General features: G+C 38.2%; 1 protein-coding gene and 1 long non-coding RNA gene across 3 annotated transcripts; both read left to right on the forward strand.

Moving 5' to 3' along the window:
* Positions 1–598: 598 nt before the first annotated feature.
* LOC132043525 (uncharacterized) lies at positions 599–1,305 on the forward strand. The gene is made up of 2 exons (XR_009411827.1): positions 599–1,118; positions 1,210–1,305. It is a non-coding gene; the product is annotated as an uncharacterized LOC132043525 (long non-coding RNA).
* A 5,400-nt stretch (positions 1,306–6,705) lies between these two features.
* On the forward strand, positions 6,706–26,338 carry LOC132043509 (chromatin modification-related protein EAF1 B-like). 2 transcript variants are annotated; one of them, XM_059433987.1, is made up of 23 exons: positions 6,706–6,843; positions 6,928–7,044; positions 8,857–9,056; positions 11,651–11,705; positions 11,790–11,887; positions 11,966–13,397; positions 13,505–13,624; positions 13,811–13,966; positions 14,596–14,787; positions 14,988–15,068; positions 16,369–16,423; positions 16,534–17,039; positions 17,146–17,199; positions 18,087–18,144; positions 18,231–18,427; positions 18,585–18,638; positions 18,737–18,817; positions 18,963–19,100; positions 19,186–19,302; positions 21,831–21,934; positions 22,107–22,322; positions 22,406–22,787; positions 23,879–26,338. In XM_059433987.1, exons 3-23 carry the CDS (start codon positions 8,914–8,916, stop codon positions 25,448–25,450), a joined length of 5,811 nt encoding a protein of 1,936 aa, XP_059289970.1. In that variant the 5' UTR covers positions 6,706–6,843; positions 6,928–7,044; positions 8,857–8,913; the 3' UTR covers positions 25,451–26,338. The 2 variants fall into 2 exon arrangements, with proteins under 2 accessions (XP_059289970.1, XP_059289971.1); XM_059433988.1 differs by having other exon boundaries at positions 6,716–7,023.
* The last annotated feature ends 332 nt before the right edge of the window (positions 26,339–26,670 follow it).

Here is a 26,670-nt window from a genome sequence, read left to right on the forward strand (position 1 = left end):
TTTTGTTGCTTAATCATAAACAAGGTTGCTTTTTTTTTTTTTTAACCTCTGTTTGGTTGCTTAGAAATTGTGTGGGGTGGGGTGACAGGGGCACATCTAGAGGCGTGTATTTCGAGAGTCAAATAAGAAAATCTTTGATCAAGGTATATTCATATTGTTCTTTAAATATTTTAAATTGTTAATTATGGTGACTTGTAATATTTTTTATCTAGTTACTAGATATTTAAATTATTTTTGAAAAAAAATTTAAAGATTGTACGTCCGAACTTACGGTCAAAATAAGGAAAAGGAAGTTTACTCACGAAATCCAAAATGTATTATATAAATTGGGAAAAAGGGAGTATATAAATATATGATAGTGAATTTAATTATTATTGTAGTATTAACTTGAGGTTGGGTTAAGAACTCATAAACGTTAAATTCTGAATTCGTCTTTGAGGAAGATAAAAACGAGAGATTTTCTTGTGTAATCTCTCATATTATCTATTCAACATTCTTTCATATTCTTGCTTATCTATGAACAAGATTATTTATTCCTTGTTTGGTTGCCTAGAAATTGGGTTGAAGGTCTGAAAAAAGAAATAGGACTATTTTGATCCTTTGTTTTTTTTTTTTTCTTTTTTCTTTTTCCCTTCTGATGCTTTTGGTGCCAAAGCTTGAGGGAAGAATTAGAAATAGAACTTTTTGCTAGTTGATTATCCTATTATCTACATATTATGAGTTGAGAAATCGATATAAGAGAGAATCTGACGGCTAGAAGGGACATAGATATAGGTAGATAAGAGGGGGATGGAGCCTTTATTAAATGGATTCAACTGAACTAGTGTTTTTTTGGTATGGAACATGTATGTGAAAAAGAGAGCATTAAAGTTTCAACTGTAGTTTGTAATAGAGAAAGTTAAATTGTGGATCTGCCTCTGCGCGAGATCTTATCTAAAGCTTTCATTTTTGGTTAAGATGTTGCCATACTTCAATTTGATCCCTGCCTGATTTGGCCTTGACTTAAGCTAACGCGGGAACCAGAGAGACAGAGATCGTGAAAGGGCACAAGCCAGAGGAAACCACAAGGCCAAGAATCCTAAAAATGATGGATTAACCCCTGAACAACGACGAGAAAGGTTCCTCCTTTACTCCCAAAACAACTCTTGAGTTTTAGCAATTGCTAAATTCATGTTCCTAACATGGCTGTTGTGTTTAATATCTCAACAGGGACGCAAAAGCCCTTCAAGAAAAGGCGAAAAAGAAAGCAGCACAGGTGGCTGGTGGAGGGAATATCGACAAATCGGAAAGTTATAACATCAAGAAGAAATAATTGGGAAGTGTTTAATCTAGATTAGGTAAAGGGGGAATCTTGTGTGTGAATCTGGCACTAGTTGTTGATTCTTGAGGTCATTGTTCATCGTGTCGTTTCAAGTTCTGAAACTTTTTATTCTCCGTAATTCTTGTGTCTGGCATGTGTGTTTGGCATTTGTACCTTTAACTTGTGTCTTGATCTGCAATAAAATTTCCTGTTGTGATTAGTCTTACTTGTGTCTCAGTCATTTCATTTAGCCTGTGAGTTGCCATTGTGGTTTATTTCATTAAGCTTGGTTGACAAATGGTTCCTTTTTTCATTTTTAATGAAGGCAAAAGTCATAGATAGCCTCCTAAATTTTGCCACATTTTTCTCTTGGTAAATCGAGGTCGTACCTATTGGATATCTAAATCAGTTCAAATTTGATTTCATTGGGTATTTTTTTCACAATAATCAGTAAAATTAAGAGTGTGTATTACACTCCTTAAATTTTGCCACATTTTTCTCCTGGCTAACTAAATTGAGGGTTGTACCTATTGGATATTTAAATCAGTTCAAATTTAATTTCATTGGGTATTTTTTTCACAATAATCAGTAAAATTAGGAGTGTGTATTACACTCTCTATGACATAGCAATTTTGTCAACTGAAAACGTGACACGTGACGGTTGGGTTCATTATAATAATTAAAAAATGACACGTGGCATTGGATCCAAAATAATTATAAGTTAAAAAAAAAAAATTTGAGGCCCCACCCCACTACAAACCCCCGCCAACACCACCCCACTCAATTAAAAAATGACACGTGGCATTGGATCCAAAATAATTATAAGTTAAAAAAAAAAACATCTGAGGCCCCACCTCACTGCAAACCCCCGCCAACACCACCCCACCCTACGATTCCTCTTGCTTCTTCCTTCCTTGTAGAAAGATTCCAATCCCACTTCCAACATAAATCGCCCTCTCCCCTGTCTTCTTCCTCCCTTTCAAGCTTTAACATTTTAATTTAATGTCTAATAAATAGTTTATGGATAAATAACTTATTATTTTAAGGATGAATTAATGGAGTAATGAAAGAAATAAATTTTCATAGAAAATGTTGGATATTACAGAGGTTGGGTTTAGAGCTTGTATTTTGGGGGTGGTTTTCGGTGGAAAATAAGGGCAGGGGTCTGTTTAAGGTGTAGGGTGGTAACGATGATGGGTTGTTGGTGGTACAGTGGTGCCGGGTTGAAGGGTTTAAGGTTTAAGGAACAGTGGTGGTACAGTGGTGCGGTGATGTTGAAGAGTGGTGGTACAGTGGTGCGGTGATGTTGAAGAGTGGTGTTTAGAGTGGGTTTAATGGTTTTAAGATTTAAGGAACAGGGAAGCCACGGGAGGGTGGTGACGGGGTGGGGAACGACGGTGTGGGGTGGAGATGGTGATGGGTCTGTTTATGGTGAGTAAAAAAACTGAAGAAGAACGAAAAAGCCTATTTAAAATGAAGAGATGGGGAGATGAGGGAGCAGTGGTTCGTGTTGGAGGGATTGGAGTTCGCCGGTGGCAGCGGCGGCGGCTTCAGTGGCGGCAACGGGAAGGAAAAACGTGAAGAAGAAGGAGAAGAAATAAAAATAAATGAAAAATAGGGTAAATAATGTCTCTCACGCTCCTCTCTTGTGTGTATTACACACACTGCACCACATCAGCAAAAGGTGACTAAATGGTACAAATTCGGAGGAGTTTAGGTGTTAAATTGGAACAAGCTTAGGTTTAGGCAGCCATGAGAAAAATGTGGCAAAGTTTAGGAGGCTATCTATGACTTTTGCCTTTAATGAATGAATGAATGGTGAGCTCTAGCCGTGGATATAGCTTTTTATTGTAAAAAATTGCTAGTATTAGAGAAGGTTTAAAATTCATTGCTAAATGGATAAAACCCCTAGCAAAGAGCATTATGGCTTGAGATGCAATTTTATGCTGCATTTTACCAATGGATCTTTCGGAAATCACCTCTATGCTCTATAAAGATTGGGTAAGGTCGTACATCCTACTTTTCTTAGATTTTACTTATGGGATTGCACTAGATATGTTGTTCTATTTTTATTCAGAGCATGCATGAACTTTATGGTAACCTAATTACTCTCTTAAACAATACATTTCTCTATCATCAACCCCCTATCATCGACAAGATTTTCGAACTTGTCCGTGAAATCTATTTAAATCCTCCAACTGAGACTCCTACCATGTGAATCCTTCGAAACCACTTTTAATGTGTCACTTAGACACAAAATCAATATGCAGCTAAACACACAAAGTGACTGCAATTCATACGCCAAATTAACAAATAGAACGGAGACACGAAGATTTTAACTTAATTAATATTTTTTTTAAAAAAGATTTTACAGGAAAAAAAAAAGGTCCCACCCCCTCCCCCTTTCTTCTTCTTCTTCTTCTTCTTCTTCTTCTTCTAACGCTGTAGCCTGCAGGCTCTTAACAAACCCAACAATGGATGTCACATTAGTCCCACCCCACCCCCTCTCTCACACACACCTTTTAGCAGGCAAAATGAAGCACTCGTAATGTCAATTTGAAAAATTCCTCTCTCTTCCCCACTTTTTTTCTCTCAAATTTTCAAGAATAGTGTCCTCCATCATCATACCCGATGTAGCCATTAGAGTCGCTTTATAGACCATTTTTGTACGTTTTTTCTGTGATATGAATTGGAGGTGGGAGTGTAACAGAGGTATTTTAGAGGTTTATGGTGAGATGAAGTGCTCGATTTTTTCCCGTTTGTTGCCGAAAAAATGGAGATGGCCGGAATTCTTTTTTCCGTTTCAATTCCTTCTAATAAGTTTAAAAATAGCAACCCCACTTTTTCATTTTTTTGCTTTTGTTACTCTTGTCTTCATCATTACAATAGTCACAGCTCCATTTTCATGGCTGATAATGAACTTATCATTCAACGGAGGAGAATGGGATTGGGATGAAGAAGATGACTCTTCCTTTTCTCTTTTAGTTATTTTTTTCTTTTTTGGTTATTTATTTATAGTAACATATTTCCAAGTTGCAAAAAAAAATAGAAAATCATAATTTGAAACTGTTCACACACTCAAAAGCAAGTGTAATGCATGCCTTTGTGCCACCTCAACAAATTGTGTTCAGGTGGCACATTAAAAGTGATTTTGAAGGGTTCAGATGGTAGGAGTCTCAGCTGGAGAATCTAATTGAATTTCACGGATAAGTTCGAAAGTCTGTCAATGCCTTCAGCCATTATACTATCAAGATTAAGGGTTAATTCACTTGATTAGCACCTTCATGTTATGAATGAGTGGTAGATTCAAATTCCAATTAAGAACATTTCCTTCTTGTTTTTATCTTTCGCTAGTTCTCCTTGCAATGAATTAAAGCAATCCAACTATTAAAGGAAATAGTTGCAGTTACGGTTTTTAAGTAGCATAGTGCTAATTGGGACAATACGAGTGTCAACAATAACATACCCCGTGAAATCTCACAAATTATGGCTGGAGAGGGTAGAGGGTGTATGTATACCTTACCCCTGCCTTGGGAGGTAGAGAGGTTGTTTCTGAAAGATCTTAGACATTAGGACAAGTAATTCAAAATAGTACAAAAAAGAAATAAAGGAAACGAATAGGCCACGAAGGACAATACAAGTGTCTATTGTTTCAAAATTGCAGCTAAATCACATTATTTCAACAGTTTAAAGTTAGAGCAACTTCAACTATTTTTTATTTATCTTAGTGTAATGATGCATGAACTATAGCGAGATGAATACTCGCGGAGGGTCCTAGATAATCATCCTTGAATTCAAATTTAATTATTTATACATTATAATTATATACAATAAAGCCACTTGAATGATAATATTATTAAAAAAAAAAAAAAGCTAAATAGAATTCTTAACATATGTATTCTTGACAATAATGTAAATACTTTGTTGAGAGATAGCAAGCATTGTTTTGATTGAGAGTGACATATCTAACATTCAATTTTGTCTAGTTAAATTGTTAATGTAATTAATATGTTACAAATATACTTGGCGAAGTTTTGAAGGAACAAGGGTCACAATGTTTGATGTTATATTTCTATCATTACTAAGTTGGGAAGCATTTTTTTGCACGGGTTGTCCTTCAAACTCTCCTCAAATTGTTGGTCTTTAATTTTTGCTCTTCGTCCAAAAAAGTGATTAAAAATATCCCGAGGTTCTGAGTTCGAATTTCGGTTTAGTCGAAAAAATAAATAATTTCGCAAGGTAAGGTTTCAGGAAAGTTAGGCCTTATAAGGCCTAAGTTAGTTATGTTGTAGTTCCAACTTAGGCCCTATAAGGCATAACTTATTTAGTTATAAGTTATGCCTAAGGCAAAAGTTATGTTGGATGAGGGGATGATGGAAACACTAAGAAGAAACTCTAAAATGCCCCTGACCAAGGTTAGATAGGGAGTTCAACTGTCCTTTCTATATAGGCAGTAATACGCACATTGTCGTTAAAATAAAAAAAGAAACATAATTCGATCCAAGTAATTGAATTGGCTAAGTGATAACGTAATTTAAAATAATGAACGTCTACTATAATTGAATGCAACTCATATATAGTATTCTAACATAGAAACAAATACTCTAATATGTAATGTTTTTTAATCAAGTAAATATATTTTCATTCGTAAACATAGCCAAAGTGGCCGTATACAAGGGGCATTCTAAAAGGTAAAGAATCTACAAAATGATATGGTTCCTTACAAACTCCGTCCAATCATCTATACAGCAAGGAACTTTCTGTTCACGCCAAAAGAAAATAAGGGAACATAGACTACTCCTTAATTGAGAGAAGCCCGACTCTACACCTTCAAAAGGCCTATTGTTTCTCTCTCTCCAAACTACTCACATTAAAGCAAGTGGAACCACGTTCTAAGCCCTTCGTCTTCTCCTCCCTCTCCTGCTCTTCCAACTGAAGATCAAATCTTTCGCAATTTTTGGCATTAACCCATGGAATGCCAAACCATCTAAGCATCTCCCACCATAACCTCTTAGCAAACCCACACTATAGGAGAAAGTGATCCACGTCCTTGCCCACCTCATTATACATATAGCACCAATTAACGCAGACAACCTTCCACTTTCTAATCTAATAAATAATGTTATAAATGAGTCGGGATATATATTACTATAAATGAGTAGGCGTGATCTACCGATCAATGAACTGAGTAAGAATCTTGAGAGATCGGATTTTAAATTTGAATCAAAATAAATAACTGAGGCACGTATAAGCTAGCCGAGACATTGTATAAAATATTACTACTATAAATTAGATGATTGGTAAAAGCTATACCCCAAAAATTATAAATCAACAAGAACAGTGAAAGGATAATAGAATAGTTACTGTAGGACATTGTGTTGGTGTAATTTGTATAAATTTAGGGAGGCAAAAATAGGGCCCAATTTGACCCGAAATTGAATACCCAATTAAGCCCACTACTCTGCAAAGAAGAGGAAAGAAGAAAAACGAACGAGAAGACGATCTAAAGAGCATTTTCAACGATCAAATACGCTTGAACATACGTATTCATGTGTTTATACACACGTATTTTGTATTTATAAAGGATAAGAACCTTGTATTAGAGTTTAATTTTTTTCAATTTCTAGGGTAAATGTGTCCTGCTTTGAATTGAGGAATTCAAAACCCTAGAAATTGGAGAAGGTTTTTGGGGCGATCCATTACTTGCCCCATCTGCAATTCGGGTATAACTATTTACAATTCAGGTACTGCTTTTGGTTCACAAGCATTACAAACCCTAGAATTTGGGTTCTGTTCATTTTCATGGAAACCCTAGAATTTTACAAGTGGTTTATTTGTTAATTGGGGAATGTAAAGTTTAGAATTTTGTATCTGTGGTTGTGCATTTGGCTTCAATTGTTTGGAAGTTTATATGTTCAGTGCTTTCCATACATATAGGTGCTTAGTTAGAGCATAATTTAATGTGAGAATTTATTGTTGGAAAGTGAAACTTTGTTTGTCGTGAGCTGTTCTTTCTCGTGGGATGTTATCGAATATATTGAAGCTACTGATCACAAAAATGAGTGTGCTTGCGGAAAATGAATGAGATATGAACAGTAGTGATTGGTGCGCGAAAAATGTTACCTTTCTTGCGTCTTTATATTTGCGATTGTAATGTTGCTGCTTTACCGTCCAATCATGCAGCGGAATGAGATTTTTTCGTACAGCTGCGCTTGAGAATTTAAGATATTAACTGTTTTGTAGAATGAATGGTTACTGATATCTATGTAAATGCACGTGCAGCACTTCGCGTTTGCGAGCACGTGCATTTACATAGGTTTGATTGGTTATAGATGTAGTCCATAGATATAACCCAGTGTAATCCCACAAGTGGGGTATATCTATGGACTGCATTTATAACCAATCAAATCTATGTTAACGCACGTGCACCCAAATGCGGAGAATCTCTTTTATCACGTCTATAGAGAGACTAAAAAAGGAAAAAGGTTCGAGAATGTGCACATTTAGGATCTCTCTCTTTTTTTTTTTTTTGGTTTTATTTCTCTTTCAGATTTAGGTGATCTGTTGTTTTTAATTCTCTTACGACGTGTCTAGTTGTCCAGCTTAAACTGCTCTGCTTAGATTTGTTCCCATGGATATTGTCTCTTGCTTGCATGTGGTCGTGTGCTGGTTCCCCTTCTCTTCTCCCTCCCCCCTCCCAAGCACCACCAAAGAGAATATTTTGCTGTAGATACTCCATAGGACTTGAATTTGTTATTATGTATTTGTCTGAGCAAGTATTACGTCATATATGTTTGCCATAAATCTGAAATAATTGTGATTCCTTCTGAAACATATTGTTAGATTTTTATCCTTCCTTGGAAAACTTGATATTTTGGGATGGTAACCATATGCGGATCGCTCATAAGAATTCAAGCGTCCGTCCAATCCATATGGTGGTGTTCATAACATGCTCTTTTTTAGCTCAAATAAGCACTTCTGCCGACCCATTGATTTATTCCTGGATTAAATGCTGAATGTGTTCGATATGATGTATGGGAACTTATTGCTCATGCCAGTCTGCACCTGAGAGCAATTGTTTGACCAGCTAGTAAATTCTGTAGTCCACAGTGTTTGAACAATAATAAATTAAGGTAATTTATCAGAAGTCTTGATATCATTGCTTTTCTTGATACATTCAAAGGGTTTTTCAATTTCATGAGTGTGAAAATTGCTGTTATTGGCTTAACAACTTTTTAATAAAGCAAGTGAGATGTGAATGAAAAAACTGCACTGTGATTATATGTCCTAGGGAATGCATTGGGCTATGCTTATGTATTTTTCTAATGCACATTCTTAACTGTAAACCTAAGTGCCATGGGGTTCATGGAAGTTCAGAAAGTGATAAGCTAGAATTCTTTACGTATGCTACAGCCAAAACATTTTTTAAATCATGTCATTTCCCTTATGATACCCAACGAAGGCGTACAATTTTGGTAATATGCACTGATATGATTGTTACTTCCGTGGTGTTATTTTAATTTATGCATGGAATTTTACAATTCTCTTGCTTGTAGGTATTTGGTTGAGGATTATGTTATTGGAGGGCAATATCCTGTAGATATAAGGAGGGAATGCATGGATGTAGTGTTGGATCTGATCTTGTAGTCAATGCCGAGGTTGATTCCATGGGAGGATTTGTTGAAGGCGGAGTGGGTATTGGTACCAAAACTTCTCCGCGCACAGCAGCAATTGAGAAGTTTCAATCAAAGCTAAGGTAAATCCTAGCATAATCTGCTTCCGCTACATGCTAGGTGTAGTTTTATGATGCAAAAAGCTCCCCCCCACCCCCCTCCCCCCCCCCCCCCCCCCAAAAAAAAAAAAAAAAACTTGTCCCCGAAACTTACTTTAGCAATCTAACTTTCAGGCGTTTTTATACCCCTTATTCTAGTCTGAAGTGAAATTAATACCCCTTAACGGGTGACGTGGCAATAAAGTGTGATCAATTTCTGAAAAGCGCGTGCGACGGAAAAAATAACACTAAAAATGATCCCCAACTCTATATATGTCATCTTCTAATTGGACGACAATTTATTATACTGAATTATACCTTTTTAATAGGGTTAATAGCATTTTTGGTTCCTAAATTATAGGTATATTCTGATTTTAGTCCTTGTGATATATGGCGAAACACATCTAACCTTCAATTAACCGAAGTGTGTGTTTTTAGTCCTTTTTATATAAGAATTCTGTTGTATTTGAACTACTTTGAGAACTATATTACCGTCAAATATGGTGTAACAGTACAAGCTTAACATAACACATGGGTAATTGAGTGGTGGATGACTAATACTTATGGTAAATTTGTGAATATTCACAAGCAATGGGATCAAAACCCCACATTTCAATTAATTGATGGTTAGATATGCTTTGTTAGATATCACAAGGATCAAAATTAGAATTTACCAATAATTGAAGGACCAAAAGTGCTATTAACCCTTTTTAATATTTTTCCTTTTAGGTCTTTTTCCTTCTCACTTTCTTCTTCTTTCTCTAGAGTTTCCTGACGGCTCCCTTTTTGAAACTTGCATTTTATAGAATCAAATTCAAAAGTCATTTCTATTTTGATCATTCTTAGATTCTGTTGAATTGTATCGAATCTTCATAGATCCGCCTCTCAACTATCCCCAAATCAGGAATCCAGGCGGGGACTCGAACGGGATCAAACTGGGTATGCTTCGGTTTGTTGATTCAAGGTGTTTTTGGTGAGTTTTGCATTGGAGCAAGGGTGCTCTGATGGGTGGTTGAACTGGATTTTTAATCGTGGTTTCAATCTAAGTTGGCAGACCCTTCGTTTTTGACGCTGCACCCGTCTCGATACAGGACGGGTGCGGGGTACGTCTCGGATACGGTCAACCATCTTCGGATACTTTGACCGGAGTCCACGGACAAATTTGGGGGAAAATTGAGATTTTGATTTCTCAAAATGAAAAAACAAATTTAAGACATGTGAATTGGCATACCTTCAATATTATATTCCTTTTGTCTCATTTGGTTACTTGATGTTTCAGGCCAAACATAAAGAAACCCAAAATTCAAGGGGTCGTGTTTCTTTATAGCCCTATTTTTATTATTCTGAATTTTCTTAGCCAAATCCCTGCACCCGTATCCATACCTAGATCCGCACCCCCGAATCTTAAAATTTAGATTTTGCCGAATCCGACACTCGGATCCGTATCGGATGCCCGCACTTGAGTCCGAGCAACTTAGGTTTCAATTGAAACCTAAGTTGAATTTTATAGACATGGGAAATGGCATACCTTCAATATTATAGTCCTTTTGTGTCATATTTGTTGCTTGATGTTTTAGGCCAAACATAAAGAAACCCAGAATTCAAGGGGTCGTGTTTCTTTATAGCTCTATTTTTATAATTTTGAATTTTCTTAGCTGAATTCTCGCACCCGTATCCATACCTCGATCCGCACACCAGAATCTTAAAATTTATGCCGAATCCGACACTCGGATCCGTGCCCATATCGGATACCAGCACCTGAGTCCGAGCAACTTATGTTTCAATAGAGGGGTTATTCGATCGTGGAGCTGTCGGCAGTGGTTCGCCGGTGAAAGGAGAATGGCGATGGCTATCCCATGGTTATATCCAATGGAGGTGTAGGGAAAGAGACGGAGAGGGATAGTGTACACTGATGGAGACGAAAGGGAGGATGACTGTGTTTCTACGATAGAGATCTCGTGCTTTGTGTTTCTATTGTGCTCGTCCATTCCCGGTGAATCCCCTTTTTTTGTGCTCAATTCCCTCCGGTAAAATCCCCAAAGTCCTCTCTATCTAGTGAATATTTTCTTTACTTGAGCCGAGGGTCTATCGGAAACCGCCTCTCTACCTACCAAGGTAGAGGTAAGGTCTGCGTATACTCTACCCTCCCCAGACCCCACGTGTGGGATTACACTGTGTATGTTGTTGTTGTGCCTAACCCATGGAAGAAGAACATTGTGCTATGTGTACGATGGTGTGTTAGTGATGAGTGTGCCGATGAATTGGGGAATGGCTCGGGTTTTGTTAATTTTATAATAGTTTTTTTAGTTTGGACGAAATTATATTTAAAAAAACTCATTAAATGACATGGCCAAATTAGAAAGCGAGTGGCTCAACAACACACAACGTTGACCTGGTCTGGGCAAGGGCGGGTTGAACAAAATTCACTTGAAAGTTGTTTAGGGGGTACTAAATGCCCGTAAAGTTAAATTGCTAAAGTGAGTTTGGGGGACAAGTCAGGGGGGATTTTATGCATTTTCCCTTTTATGATTACAGAGTACTCCATCCGTACTTATGGTGAGATATCTTTTTGTTAACAGACAGGAGCGCGATGGCCAACATGGGAGGAGAAGACAGTTAGAATTTCTGGAGGAAGTATGGAAGGCAGTTTATTTCTTGTTAGATGTTCGGATATTCTTTTCTTGTGGCTTTAACATGATTTGTTACTAAAAATTGCAGGGTGGCAATCCCCTGGATTTCAAAATTGAGGATGCTGCATCACTTAGTGTTCAGTCCACCTCACTGACAGATAAACAACCAGATCAGTTTGTGACCAGGTAATCTCTCAGGCATTGTTACTTTTTCTTAATCCTGTATTGGTTACAACTGCTTAATTTTTTCCTTTTGCATGTCAGTGAAGTAAAAGGTAGTTTTGCAATTACCACTTCAGCTCACGGAGACTCAGTTGAAAGTAGTGGTCGACCTGGGGCTCCTCAACTTTGTGAACCCAACAGTGCTGACAATCTCATGCTGTTTGATGGGGAAAATAAATTTGTTGGTGGTGATAGGGGCTATAGACACCCCCCTAGGAGCAATGTTACTCCATCGGGGCAATCCTCTAAGTTCGAGGAAAGTCAAAATGCAAAAGAAGTAGGTAAGTCTACTGCTTTTGGCATCCCTAAAAAAGCATACAAGCGAAGATACAGGCCCCGACCAAATCGTGACAGTGCTAGATCAGGTTCATCTGATATAGCTCGTGGTGGTCATGCCACATCTTTGCCTTCACAACATTTTCCCGGAGATGTAAAAAGACTGGTTTCTGATTCAGATAAGGACCAGAACTCGTCTTTGAACGTTGCACAGCCTCCTAGTCCAAATGGTGGTATGCCTCTCAAGACTATGCCTTCTGATAATCAGCTGGACTTAGAAGTAGATGGTGTTAAAGCTGCAGAGTCAACTACTGACTTTAAGAAAGATGATATGCTGGATACTGTTCCTGATGCTAGTGCTTCCAGAGGTTTGCTCGATGACCAACATGATCAGAACTCACTCACTTGTGTCCAGGAAATGCCTATTCAGGAAGCTCCTGAAAAGCCTCAATTGTCACTGGTAAAGGAAAGGGTAGGTTCTGCTGGTCTTGATTGTCAGCCACATACAACTGAAAGAGAGATTGAAAATGATTCCAGCCTAATGAATGGGTTCAGTAGTGGAAAAGAATTTAAGAAAAGCTTCGCAAATGAAGCTGAAAATAGTGGTGCGGCACTGGGCGCAAAGCGTTTAGATTCGGAGTCTTCGTGCACCCAGACTAGTCTTAGTCTAGATGGACATAATGATAGTGAAATGTGTACCAACCTGAATATTTTAGATTCCAACGGCAACTTAAACGGACAACTGGTAGTGCCAGATGGCACGCCAGTTACTGAAAGTGATGTTAAGGTAAATACCGAGATTAAAGCTGACATGAATAGTGGTTTAAATAATGAGAATCTTAATTCTGGTAGCCACAATCGCCAAAGTAATGGTTGTGTACCCAAGTCACCAGAAGAACTTGTTAGTACTGTATCAAATTTGCCAAGTGAGACAAAAGATAAACTTATCACGGAAAGAATGGAAGAAGTAGGCCCATCTGAATCAGAAAGCGCAAGAAAATGTACAGTGCTTAAAACTGAAGATTCCAACCCCCAAAACGTTTGTAATGTTGGAATTCAGGGAATGATTGATACCTGTATACCAGAGAACTCTGAGTGTGTATCACAGACTAGAGTTTCAAACCTAGCTCCCGAGGAACAAGCACCTAGGATCCACGGTGATGAAGACTCGATCTTGAAAGAGGCACAGATTATAGAGGTTGTTCTTTTGGCCTTTGAAGTAATTCACATCCTCATCTACTTTACAGAAGTGTTGCTATGGCTTTGTCATCTGACCTTGTAGATCTAATGTAATGTAACAAACAGGCGAAGCGTAAAAGAATTGCAGAATTATCTGCTGTTACCTGTCCATTGGAGTATGGTCGAAAATCTCACTGGGATTATGTACTTGAAGAAATGGTTTGGCTGGCAAATGATTTTGCTCAGGTGTGAGCTTAGTAGAGCCTTGCCTTTTAATGTATCTTTTCCCTTTCTGCTTTTCTAGCTATCTATCTAAATGCAGTCTTGAATCATTGTAACATGATTCAGTTTTCTTTTGATTCCCAAACACTATTTTCAATATGTCGTTCTAGATTTTAGCACTTACCTAATTTAGAGTATCTTTTCATGTAGGAACGTCTCTGGAAGATAACTGCTGCAGGTCAAATATGTCACAAAGTTGCCTTTAACTCACGGTTGAGATTCAGAGAACAAAATCGCATTTGGGAGCAAAAAAAGGTAGCTCACAACGTGGCCAAAGCTGTCATGGATTTCTGGCACTCTATTGAGGTATTTTCTTTTCATCAGTCTCTGTGTTTCTAAGAAAGATCGTTTACTGTAGAGGAGAAGAAAAGCTCGTGGCTGGTCTTTGTTATCTCCCTTCATTTCTGAATGCATATTTGCACCTTTTTTTTATCTCTCTGCCGTAAGCAGATTAGCTTAAATTGTATACATGGAATCTCTTGATTCCTTATTATGTATGCTTTTCACATACGTCCATAAAATAAAGTAGGATGATAGCATCTACATAATGTTTCCTTGCCTTTTTAAATGCTGAGATCTGGTTTTGGTATGCTATTATGTAGGATTGATATTCTAAATTTGGTGATTTACTCACCATTTAAATCTTACGTAAAGTTCATTCATTTTAATAGGGTGAACTAACTTTGGGTTTGTATATTAAAAATTGTTCGGCTAGAAGAGAAGATGTGATCTGATTTGAAGGCCAATGGAATTTGTACTAGTTGGGATAGGCTTTTGGTTGTTCCTTCACAACCTTAGCTGTTCAACTTGTTTAAACCAAAATTAGAGTAAATGTAAAACATCTGGAAGTTCCCTTGTGATTTTTTCTTCCACTGGAAGAGGGGGATGAGGTTATCATTTGGTCCTTCTTATGCTTATTTCAAATTTTATGGCAGGGGAAAAGCCAAAAAATGGAGTTCCCAAGACCTAAAAAGGATTACACTAATGCTATTAGGGGATATGCTATGAGATTTCTGAAGTACAATGACTCAGATGTTCCAAAAAGTCAAGCTGAGGCTCCATCGACTCCAGACGGGATATCTGACTGGGGAATCATGGACACATCATCAGAAGACCATTTGACTGAGGTTTGACCGTGTTTACATCTTAATCTTGAACCGGCCCTCTCTTATTATGCTCTGCTGATCTCTTTAAATCTTGTTTTGTCGTGGCATGAAAATATTATGATATTTTTCTGGGGCTTCATCAATTCCTTCTTGGGGTCATACTTATTGCTCCTTGTTTTATTGGCTTTCATTCCAATTGATCTTCACAATCTTTCATGCAGGTGAACCTCTTCTACCCTGTTCTGCCTGGAGCAATGGATTCTTACAGAAAATCTATCGAAGCTCATGTGCAACTTTGTGAGGTCAGCATATAGACCATCACATTTTCCAGCTGCTTTACTTTTACATCTTCTGAGTTTTTGACTAGCAACTTATGCTTTCCAACCATAACAGTTGGTTGACCTTTGTGTATATATAAGAATGATCGAATCATAATCAGTTATCCAACTTTATTTTATCCGAGGCATTTTCAGGAAGGGAAGCCAACTGAACTCACCACATTTTTCTTGTTAAGTCGTTGCTTGGGTACTCAAGTTGGGTAATTGGTAATTGTTTGATTAACCATCTTTATGTATGGGTTTCTAAAATTCACGCCCATTCCTAAAGTAATGAGTGGACAGAGGGGGGAAATGAAGTTTACTTGCTTTCTCTGATCCTTTAATGTGCCACACTTCTTAAAATGGAACTTGCTGACAAATGTTCTATATAAGGTTGTTTATGTATTGGGAAAAAGTGGTCTTTGAGTATGGGAGCCCAAGTTAGATCTGTATCCTTGAGTATGCTGTGTTTTCTGTCTTGCATTTACTGTTTCTCATTTGAAGTAGTTAGTATAATAGCTTTGGCTAAATTTAGTTTTTGATAATTTAGTATCGGCATAATACCAAGATGTGTTAAAAATATGCAATGTGAAGTACCTTGAACTGGTAATAGCCTCGACAGGAGGAAATGTGATCTCTTGCTCTGGCTGTATGTTTCAAAGAGTAACTATTCCTAGTTTACCATGTATTTGACAAAATCTACTCCGAGTTTACTTTTATTGTCTTTTAGGTTTGTGGTCGGGAGCTTGATTTAGCTCTTTTTGACATTTCTCGAGGGATATACCTCATAATTCCAGTTTGATGATATGGTCAGTATTATCAAAGGGAAAACAAAAAGATAAATTCAGCTTGATCCAGCCAGCTTTGATGGTTGGTTTTCTGTACTTAGGCTATCAATTGTGAGAAAGGTAGTTTGCGGCTGCCTTTCTTGCTTCCAGTTGACTTTCTGATGAATTGCAAAATCTCTAGCATCTTAGACATTTCATTTTATTTGTAAATTACAAGTACTTCTCGGACATGGACAATACTCATCAATACAACTGCTATCATGTCAGCAATCTGAGCTGTTAGAGATAAAAATGAAAGGTTGCAAGTTTACTGTTTACAGTTCTACCTTGTACCTTAGAAGGATTATGCTAGCTTTAGCTATATGCTTTTATCTTACTTGTTGATACTGGTGTTTACGATCCATCCTTGTACCCTTAGAAGGATTATACTTGCTTTAGCTGTATGCTTATATGTTTTATCGCACTTGTTGATGCTGATGTATTATTTGAAATTCCAGAAGACAGGTAATATGCAAGAGGAGGTGGAGACATCTGGATGTGATGCAGTTACAGGTGTCTTTCTTTATTTTTAGTTCTGTATTTGTGATGATTATCTCCTGCTTATTCTAATTGATCGCATCTCTTGACCAATCTGTTTGTGTATGCATGCTTTGGATCTCAAGATTGTGCATATGAAGTGATTGAAGGAGAAACAAGTGCATATGATCGAACAGTTGCCTTAGAAGGTAACAAATCGTCAAGATTTCCCCAGAAGACGCGGAAGATCCACCTGAAGGGTTACAGTGGTAGACCATACGACGGTGGTGCTGATATACTATTTACACAGTGCGTGGAAAATAGAGTTGGAAGTCATCAATCTGTGCTGCTGGGGAAACGGCCGGCTAGCACCCTTAATGTGTCTATTCCGACCAAGCGTGTGCGTACTGCTTCTAGGCAGAGAGTTGTTAGTCCATTCGGTGCAACAACACCTGGTTTTGTTCAGTTGCCAATCAAAACAGATGCTTCAAGTGGTGATACTGGTTCATTTCAGGATGATCAGTGTACATTGCATGGTGGATCAAATATGAATAGCTTGGAGGTTGAATCCGTGGGTGATTATGAAAAGCACTTACTATTCGACTCTGCTGAAGTATCAAAACCTAAAAAGAAGAAAAAACCAAAGTTTCTGGTACTTGACAAGTTGCTATGTCTCTGACGAGTAATTGAGGAATTTGGATTACATCAATGCACACCTTTCTAACACTGACCCATTGTCTGCATTCTCTTTGTTGCAGGGTTCTGCATACGGGCAGAGATGGCAGGGTGACTCAAATAATCAAACCAACCAGGTGATTTTCTTTCTTATTTCCACATTGTGGCTCAGTAATGTGCTGAATGAAATGTGATGATATTGAATTTGCTAGTTTGACCTTCATTAGGAAATGATCCACTAATAGCAGTCTTACAATAACATTATAAGTGAGTCTTTTTCTTTTAATATAGTGCTTTGATCCTTTTGAGCAGTTTTTCTCTTTTAATATGGTGAATTATTGCTCAACGTTTTCATCATCACTTTTTCAATCTTGTTCTCTTTTTCCAAAGTTTGTGTGCAAGTCGGAACCAACTACCTTTTTTTCCTGAATCTGTAGTGTAGATGTATCACTATGCATCCTCTCATTCCTTTTTTAGGGTTTTGGGAGGGGGATTGTAGCTTCATGATGTTCGTGCCTCGTCTTATCTTTCCTTCATAAGTTCTTTTACATCTTATCCTTTGGAATTTGAATGAGCTATTGTCTTGCATAATCATACCTGGATTCTCCAGACAAAGCAAGGTTAGCGTGAAGGCCAGGCCTTTGCAAATGGCTGGGAACTATATATTTTAATAGACCAGGTGTATTTGTTATCTTTGTATATTGGTTTTATACCCTCTCTTTTACCATTGTAGCCCTGTCGAGAGCCATATGATTTTTAGTCCTTCAGATTATTCAGAAGTTATTCATAAGTTAACCAGATTCTTTTGTACTGTATTTACTCGATGGTCCATATGTATTTGATGTAACATTTAATCCATGTTGTTTGGATCCTCCATAAATGCCGCCGCACCCATGTTGGATCCACCAAAAATAATGCATTTTTAAAGGATCGACACGGGTGCGGCGGCTTCTTTTGGAGGATCTGAGCAACATCGCATTTAATGTTATGCTTGTTGAATTCATCATGAATTGTTTGGTTTCAGAGGGATCATTCCAGAAAGAGATTAGAGAGCCATCAACTTGTATCAAACGGTAGCAGCGGTATAGCTTATCCTAACTTGCATTGGCTTTTAGAGCTTGATATGGAGTGTGTTTCTTGTCATGTTAAGGGTGTCTTTATTTTGAAGGTTTATTTGGTCAACATAATGCAAAGAAGCCAAAAATGCTGAGACAATCACTTGAAAATTCGTTTGAGAATAATGCCCCTATTGGTGGATCTATTCCATCTCCAGTTGCTTCCCAGATGAGTAACATGTCCAACCCAAATAAACTGATGAGGATGCTTAGTGGAAGGGACAGGAGTAGGAAAGCCAAAACTTTGAAGGTACTTATCTCAGCTAGAATCTCTTTCCTTCTTTCAATTTTGCCTTTTTGTTTGTATGAATGCTAGTTTGATGATTTGGCTGATTTTTTTTTTTTAAAAAAAAATGAATTTTATCATATCTAAAAAACAAAATTTGATCATGTATAATCTCATGCAGATGCCTGCTGGACAAGCAGGTTCAGGAAGTCCATGGTCACTATTTGAGGACCAGGTTGGTTTCTTATGCCACATGATATGGACCTTCTTCTTCATCTCTGCTGTAGTTCTTTTGGCTAGCATGTGTTTAAAAGGAATTAACTTCAAAATTAGGCACTTGTTGTCCTTGTGCACGACATGGGTCCGAATTGGGAGCTTGTAAGTGATGCCATCAACAGTACCTTGCAATTCAAGGTGAGGGGTAAAGTTATGCATTTTCATATTATCTTTTAGTGCCTCTCAAAGAATTCACTTTATCCCAGCTTGATGTTCTTTATTTGTTCATCTTCTTCTTATCATAGTTTTTTTTTTAACAACCAGTCATGTTCAATAAATGCAGTGTATATATCGCAAACCTAATGAATGCAAGGAACGCCATAAAATACTTATGGACAGAACTACTGGTGATGGCGCTGATAGTGCTGAAGATTCAGGATCTTCTCAACCATATCCTTCAACATTACCTGGCATTCCAAAGGTTCAACTTTCTTTTACTTCCATTATTTATTAGAGCCCAAAGCTTTTTATCAAGTAAATCAGTATAATTTAATCAACAACTGCAGGGAAGTGCCAGACAGCTATTTCAGCGTTTGCAGGGACCAATGGAAGAGGATACACTCAAATCTCATTTTGAGAAGATCATCTTGATTGGGAAGAAATATCTTTTACGGAAGACTCAGGTATGCTCTTCACTAGCATTTATCCATAAATTGTGTCTTGCTTGGTCGTGTTGGGTAAGTTAACACTCTAGCCTGCCAGTTTAGCCTTTTTAGCACCATTGCTTGGCATCATAGGGTTACAAAATGTGATTCATTATAATTTAGTCAAGTCTCTGCCATAGTTTAGGTCTTTAATGTCCCAAATTTGTTCTGCTGGGCTTTCAGAAGTCTTGTAAGTTGAGCTCCTAGTATTATTTTTGTTATGGAAGGTGGAATTGTTTTATGTTTTTAGGAAACTGAAAATTGAAGTGTTCGTTCAAATGACTTCGGTCTGGAGAAGTGGCATAAGATCTTATAACATGCAAATTGACCTAAGATTTCATAACTTGCAAATTGGCCTTCAATTTTATATCTATTGTGAAGGTACTTAGGATATTCTTCCTTGAAAACTTGATGCTTTATATGCTTTCAATTGTTTTACTAAAGTTGGCTCATCAATCGAGGAAAAGGCATTGTGTCATTCATATAGCACACTCCTGCCTTGGGTGCAGACTTCGATGAAATTTTTGTTGTGCTCAGAAAAGGAAGCACCAAATATCTATAATCTTTGGCATATTTACAAAATAAGAGTAGTCTAGAAGCTGTCAGAAGGTTTAAGAACTTTCAATTGCAGACAATTGGAGTTAAAGGCGGCATTTGTCTGTAGAGTTTCTTTTTGTTTTTTGAAATCTTGAAACTTGTCTTTCCGAAAACATGTTTGTTTTGTTTTTTCGTAAGAATCCTTTTGCAAAAAGGTTTTTGAAATTCTTTTAAGAAGTTACTTTTGAGGTTTTTCTCGAATAAAAATCCTTCTTCACTCACCACCACCACAACAACAATAATAACAACAATATATCCAGTATAATCCCACAAGTGGGGTCTAGGGAGGGTAAAGTGTACGCAGACTTTGCCCCTATCCTGAGAGGTAGAGAGACTATTTGGGATAGACCCTAGGCTCAACTCAAAACAACTCAAAACAAAAGAAATAAACGGTAAGTGAAGAAGCCATGTCAAAGCATTTTAAGGAAGGAACAATAACTACAACAAAATAATAAGGCAATTGAAGTACCCTTCTTCCACTCACAAAGCACTCGCAAATCTTCAGAAAAGAAACTACAGCTATTCTTGGACATTTACTTTTTTTCCCAACATCTTTTCTAAAAGACTTTCAGAAGCTGTCCAAACAGTTGCTCTCCATAAAGTCTTTGCTGTTATTTTAGACACTGTCACGAGTTTTTCAAACCTTTGATTATGAATGATTGAAATGAAGTCGTGATGTGAAGCTTTCCGGGTTGACATTTTATATAGAAGTGCCTAACTCTTAAATTTAATGATTTTTAAAAGAAAATTACTTTACATACAAAATGTCTTAACTGATTCGGTCATTTTTATGTCCAAGTGAACTCTATCCTACAAAATAGATGGTGATACACTTTCCATGGATCTTAATTGGAGAAACTATTATAGTTATTTAATCATCATGATATTTGTATACGGATCAGTGCGTGGGTGTTCTCAATATGCTGTACAAGTTACTTCTCATCTATATCTGATATATGTTACAAGTTGATTGGAAAGGAATTATATACCGGGTTTGGTTGCTCAACCGAAGGGCTATCTGATCGGAATCAATCAGAAACGTTTAGTTTTGGCAAATGAATATTTGAATAAAAAAGAAAACTGATAAGCGGAAAATAGATATCAATCACTTTTTCTGCTCTTCAATATAATATTTGGTATAACCTGCCTAAGTTTATTATTGCGAACTTTAAAGAACTGTTGAATTTTAATTTGAGATGAAGGTTGTACATACTAATCTGAAGCATTGCCATTTGAGTTTGTGCATTAAATAATTTGGTAATAATAATCATAGTGCAGAGTCAATTCCAATTGATTAGACATTTTACCGGATCGGGTTTAAAAGATAAATAACTCTGCCTTATCACGAGGAATACACATAATTAATTTTTTAGAAATGTTAAATATCTTGTTTTTCTTTCCTTTGTTCGTACCCCCGAGCTTCTGCAGGATGGGTAGGGGTTATGGTTAATCAATCTGACGAAGTGCTCGAATAATTTACATTCTGACGAAGACATAATTTTTTAGTAATGGCAACTTACGTGTACCTAGACTAATTCATAAGCTACTTGCTACTACTCACATGCATAGTTACCGGCTAAGTGTGTCTGCTGAGGCTTAAGTAGGTGGGATGTCTTCAACTAGTGTCGCTTTCGTCGGGTTTCAAACCTTGGTCGACATGTCATAGTTTTCAATCGGCATATTATGATTGTGGATTACTCTCTACCAGTTTCGCTTATCCTATTTTGTATCGGGGAACTGGGTATAGTTGGACAAGGATAAATATTTGCTGTGTTAGGGAAGAGCAGGATTCATTTTTTTCAAATATTTTTAGTGTAGGGACAGTCGGTAACCTTTTGTTCTCTTTTATGTTTGCTTTATATACTTATGAGTTCCAAGTGGTTATAATGTTTAGTTTCTTTTGGGTAAAGGGTGAAAACTATGACCTAAAACAACTTCAGCAACCACACGATTCTCAGATGCATGCGCTTTCCCAACTTTGTCCGAGTAATCTGAATGGAGGACCTATTCTTACGTAAGTTTATCTCGAGTACATATCGGAGGTTGACCTTTTCTCAATAGGCTATGAAGCTTTAAATTACCATTTTCCAAAAAAATAAAAAATAAAAAATAAAAAATAGGCTATGAAGCTTTGATTTTAACTTTCTTTTTTCTTCGTTCTGGTCCACTATTTTGGTTCAATGAAGGCCTCTGGATCTGTGCGATGCACCTTCGTCTAGTCCAGATTTTCTTCCTGTTGGATTTGAAGGTCCACACTCGAGTGGATTATCTATCTCGAGTCAGGGTGGAGGATCAATGCTTACTGCATCTGGTGCAAGTTCTGGAGTGCAAGCATCCTCCCATATGATTCTTGGAAGCAACTTTCCATCATCATCATCAAGTCCACTAAATGCATCTGTCAGGTAATGAACGTTTTAGCTTAAAACTATGTATTGGCTCCTGAGATTTCTTCATCAAGTGCTGATATGGGTAATGATGCTTCCAGGGATGGTAGATATGCGGTTCCGAGATCTCTATCTTTTCCAGTTGATGAGCAGCAGAGATCCCAGCAATATAATCAAATATTATCAGGGGGAAATATGCTGTCCAATATATCTGCTCCTGGAGCCCTTGCAGGCAGTGACAGTGGTGGTGCTCGTACACATCCCAGTGGCAACAGCACGGGAACCTTGACTGGGTTTAGTAGAAGTATGCCAATGGCAAGGCCTGGGTTTCAGGGAATTGCATCTTCATCTATGCTGAATTCTGGGAGCATGCTTTCTTCTGGTACGGTAGCAATGCCAAGCACTGTGAATATGCATTCTGGAGTCAGTTCTACTCAGGCGAATTCAATGGTGAGACCGCGAGATGTTTTGCACATGATACGAGTAAGTCGGCTTCTGGCTACAAATTGCTCTTTTCTTGTGGTTAACATATGTGTTATTGGACCATTAGTAAAGCAACAGCTGGTTGTGTTTTCTTGACTTTCTGCTTCTAGTTAGTGCAGTTATTAACTCATTTATGTATAACTTCGAACTTGCAAAACTTCATTATGAATTGATAGGTGAAGATACATTCAGTTATTAACTCATTTATATATAACTTCGAGCTAGCAAAACTTCATTATGAATTGATAGGTGAAGATACATTCTTCTTTCTACAAGAAATTTCACGAGTTAACTTTTAGTTTCACCTCTTTTGCCTAACCAGTAAACCCTGACTTTAGGCATGTACCCTGAATAAGTTCTGTAATGAGTTTCTTTGACAGGATTTGCTACTTTTGGATGATATTTAATATAATTTTATAAGAAAACACATCTGTGCATTCAGTGTGCTCTTTGGCTGGTTATTTAACTAGCAAGTATACCGGTGTTACCATGTGACATATGGTTTCAGCTGGTAAATACACTCTTGAATCAGGATGACACGGTCTAGATGTTCTCATGTTGAAGAACATGTGAATCTAAGAAGTTCAATTAACAGCGTGAAAATTTCATTGTGAAAAGAAGTTCTCCAATATGAACTGTTGGTTGATCAGGTTCGTTTACTAATGACAAGCTAATGCCCATCGAAAAGTGGAGCTCTTCTTGGGGGTCCTTGGGGAGAGCAAAGGAGGGGTAGGATGGTGCTGTTAAAAAACACAACTGTTGCCATTTCAGTATATGGAGAAGGCCAAAACAGTTAGCTTTGGATGGTTTCAATTGAGAATTTAAGATTTCACGACTTCCATTGGAGAGTAGATCTATCTTTATATACTGATGAGGTGTAGTTTTAGTGTCCTCTGACATACTTTGCTTTTCTGTGATTTTCATATTGTTGCTTGACATAAGTTTTTTGCATTTTGGCTCCTTTTTAGGTGTAGTTCATATATCTGATTTTTGAAAATGCAGTCTGAAGCATTCCCTGCTTGTATACTTCAACTCTCACCTCATCGGTATTTTGAGTTCAATAACAGAATGTGTGTATCCTGCTATTGCAGCCCTCACAGAATCAGGAAGCTAAGAGGCAAATGATTGCTCCTGAGCTTCAGATAAAGGCCTCTCAAGGAAGCAGCCAAGGAGTCCCTCCTTTTGGTGGGTTAAGTTCCTCTTTCCCCAACCAGACTGCCTCCTCACCTGTTTCACCACACCCACTTCATCATCAGCAACCACATCTCATGTCTTCACAGCAGCCTCTTGTGCATAGCCCTCGGCATCCTCATCTTCAAGGGGCCGGTCATGCCACCAACCCACAGCATCAAGCTTATGCAATTCGCGTAGCTAGAGAGAGGCACCTGCAGCAGCGGCTTTTACAACAGCAGCAGCAACAGCAACAACTCTCAAATACACCGCCCCATCTCCCTATACCATCCTCGTTGCAGAATAGTCCTCCGATCACGTCACAAACTTCTTCTCCACCAGTATCACTTTCTCCTTTGGCATCTCCTGCCTCAATGTCTCCAATGCCACAGCATCAACTAAAACATCCATTTCCAGCTCATGGTCTTGGACGAGCTGCACAAACTGGGGGTAGTAGTTTAATAACTCAAATGGGCAAGCAAAGGCCACCTCAGACAGGGCAGCAGCAGCTTCAAAATGCTAACAGGCACCATCCTCCACAGCGCCAGCAGTCAGATTCTCAAAAACAAGCTAAAGTTTTAAAGGGAGTGGGGAGAGGGAAATCGATGATGCACCAGAACATTCAGATTGATCCTTCTTTATCGGATGGCCTTCCTACAGATCAAGTGAATCAATCTGCAGAGAAAGGTGAGCAAGCCACACAGTTAGTGCAAGGTCAGGGAGTGTATGCAGGGCCAGGATGCAGCCTGGTCCAGCCTGCAAAGCAAAAGGTGAGTCAGCAGCAGCATCCCCACTCTCAGAGCTACTCTGGCCAAGTGCCTCTATCCAAAAAGCAGCAAATTCACTCTAATTCTGACAATACCAATCAAGGTCTTGCCTCATCGAGTGTATCGGGTCCTAATTTGCCCCACCAATCTGCTCCAACCTCAGTTGTAGGTTCTTCCAATCACCGAGTGTTGATGCATCCACAGCAGCAGGTGCAACTGCGGCCAAAGTTGATGACTCAAAGTCAAGCAGCACTTCAAGGGGCGCTGCAACGGAAACGTTCACTGAATTCTGAACCACCAAACAAGTTGCAAGCTGGTGAACCTGAAAGTGAACAGCGCAATATTTGCAACACTTCACAGATAGGTAAAACGCCCCTGCAGGACTCCAACAATGTAACTAATGCTACAGAGGTTTCTGTCCCTGGTGCTACTCAAATGAAGGCTGCAGTTCCATCATTAGATTCAATTGGGACGCCACCAATAAATTCTGCTGGCAATGAGACAGTGCCAGAAGTCAACCAAGGGGTAAGCCAAATGCAATCTTCTGGCTTGTCTTCTGTTGGGCGCGATGCTAGTGTTCAATGGAAGCAAAAGTCTTCCGAGTTACATCCTCCCTCGCCAGTGACTCAACCCCCGTCGCACCAGCAACAACAGCAATGGCCACCGTTGCAACATCCAGATCAGGCAGGGAATAGAAGTTTGTTAGCTAGACCCAGCGAATCTTAGACTGGATTGAGGCACACCCAAAACATCAAAGATTACTCCTTCGTAGCTTGTCATTTCCTTCATCATGCGTACAGCTTACAGGTAGAAAAAATTCTCAATTAGTTGGCCTTGATATCAGAAGGTTAAAAAAATACTTGAATTTTTCCATGGGAACACAACTTTCTACGCACACCACCATAATTAATGTCAACTGCTATAATACGCCTGCTAGATTTGTGTATGATCAGATTCCAGTAAGGAAAAGTCTAAATTAGTGAGATGCTTCTACAGGGCTTTTGATTGAATACTTCCCCTAGGTTTTGGTCGAGATTATTTGGGCTCTTGATTAATCATATTTTCAACACGGCTAAATATATGGTATACGTTGTTGATTCTTGCTTATTTTGTTTTTCAGACAAAACTCGTTGTGCCTGAGGGGATCACATTGGGACGAGAAGGTGAACTTTCAAGGTTTTGGGAACGTAGAGGATCATCGGTTCAAATTTTGCGTTTTGTATAGTATTTGTTGCCCTAGAGCCTCAGGAAGGTAGGGACAGATGTAGAGGTAGGTGTACAGGGTCTTTCTCTTCTTCTCTTTTGCCCCTTGCCCCTCAGCTCACTAGGGGTTTTGTTTTTTGGGAAGGGGGGGGGGGGGCTGGGCTATTTGATTGTCCCCGTAGTCATCCCATGTATTATTAACCTTTTTGTATTCAGTGGGGTAGCTATCATTTTTATGGCCAAAGGCTGTGGAAAACCTTGTGAATATTAGGCATGTGTATACTCCATATTTGCTGACTGCCCACTCTCCTGGGAGCCTGTGCAATTCTTGTAAATTGTTCCTTTTGGCATTTTGAAAATCTTGAAATGGGATCCAATGATGCATATTAATATAAACACCCTTTGGAAGAACGAACTCAAAAGTACTCGAAACTTGATCTTTGTCTATTTTGAGTTTGTTCTTTTTGATTGTAATCGAAGAGGTGTACTTGGAATTGGTTGCCAATGAGTCAGAAGTATAACGGAGGCAAAGAAAGTGTCATGCATGCTAATAGTAAATCTAAGTCCTTAAAGAGACTAATATTCAGGATATCAGTGCCAGAAAAGATATTATGTTCTAGGGCTCCCTATGTTCTATATGTTCACTTGTATGATTTGTGTTCGTAAATCCCGTATAGAAGAATTTGGTGATTGATATGCTGCAAATTAAGCCTTTTTCTTTCATGGCTTCCTTTGACATTTCC

The sequence above is a fragment of the Lycium ferocissimum genome, unplaced genomic scaffold, assembly GCF_029784015.1.
Source record: "Lycium ferocissimum isolate CSIRO_LF1 unplaced genomic scaffold, AGI_CSIRO_Lferr_CH_V1 ctg258, whole genome shotgun sequence".
NCBI lineage: Eukaryota > Viridiplantae > Streptophyta > Magnoliopsida > Solanales > Solanaceae > Lycium > Lycium ferocissimum.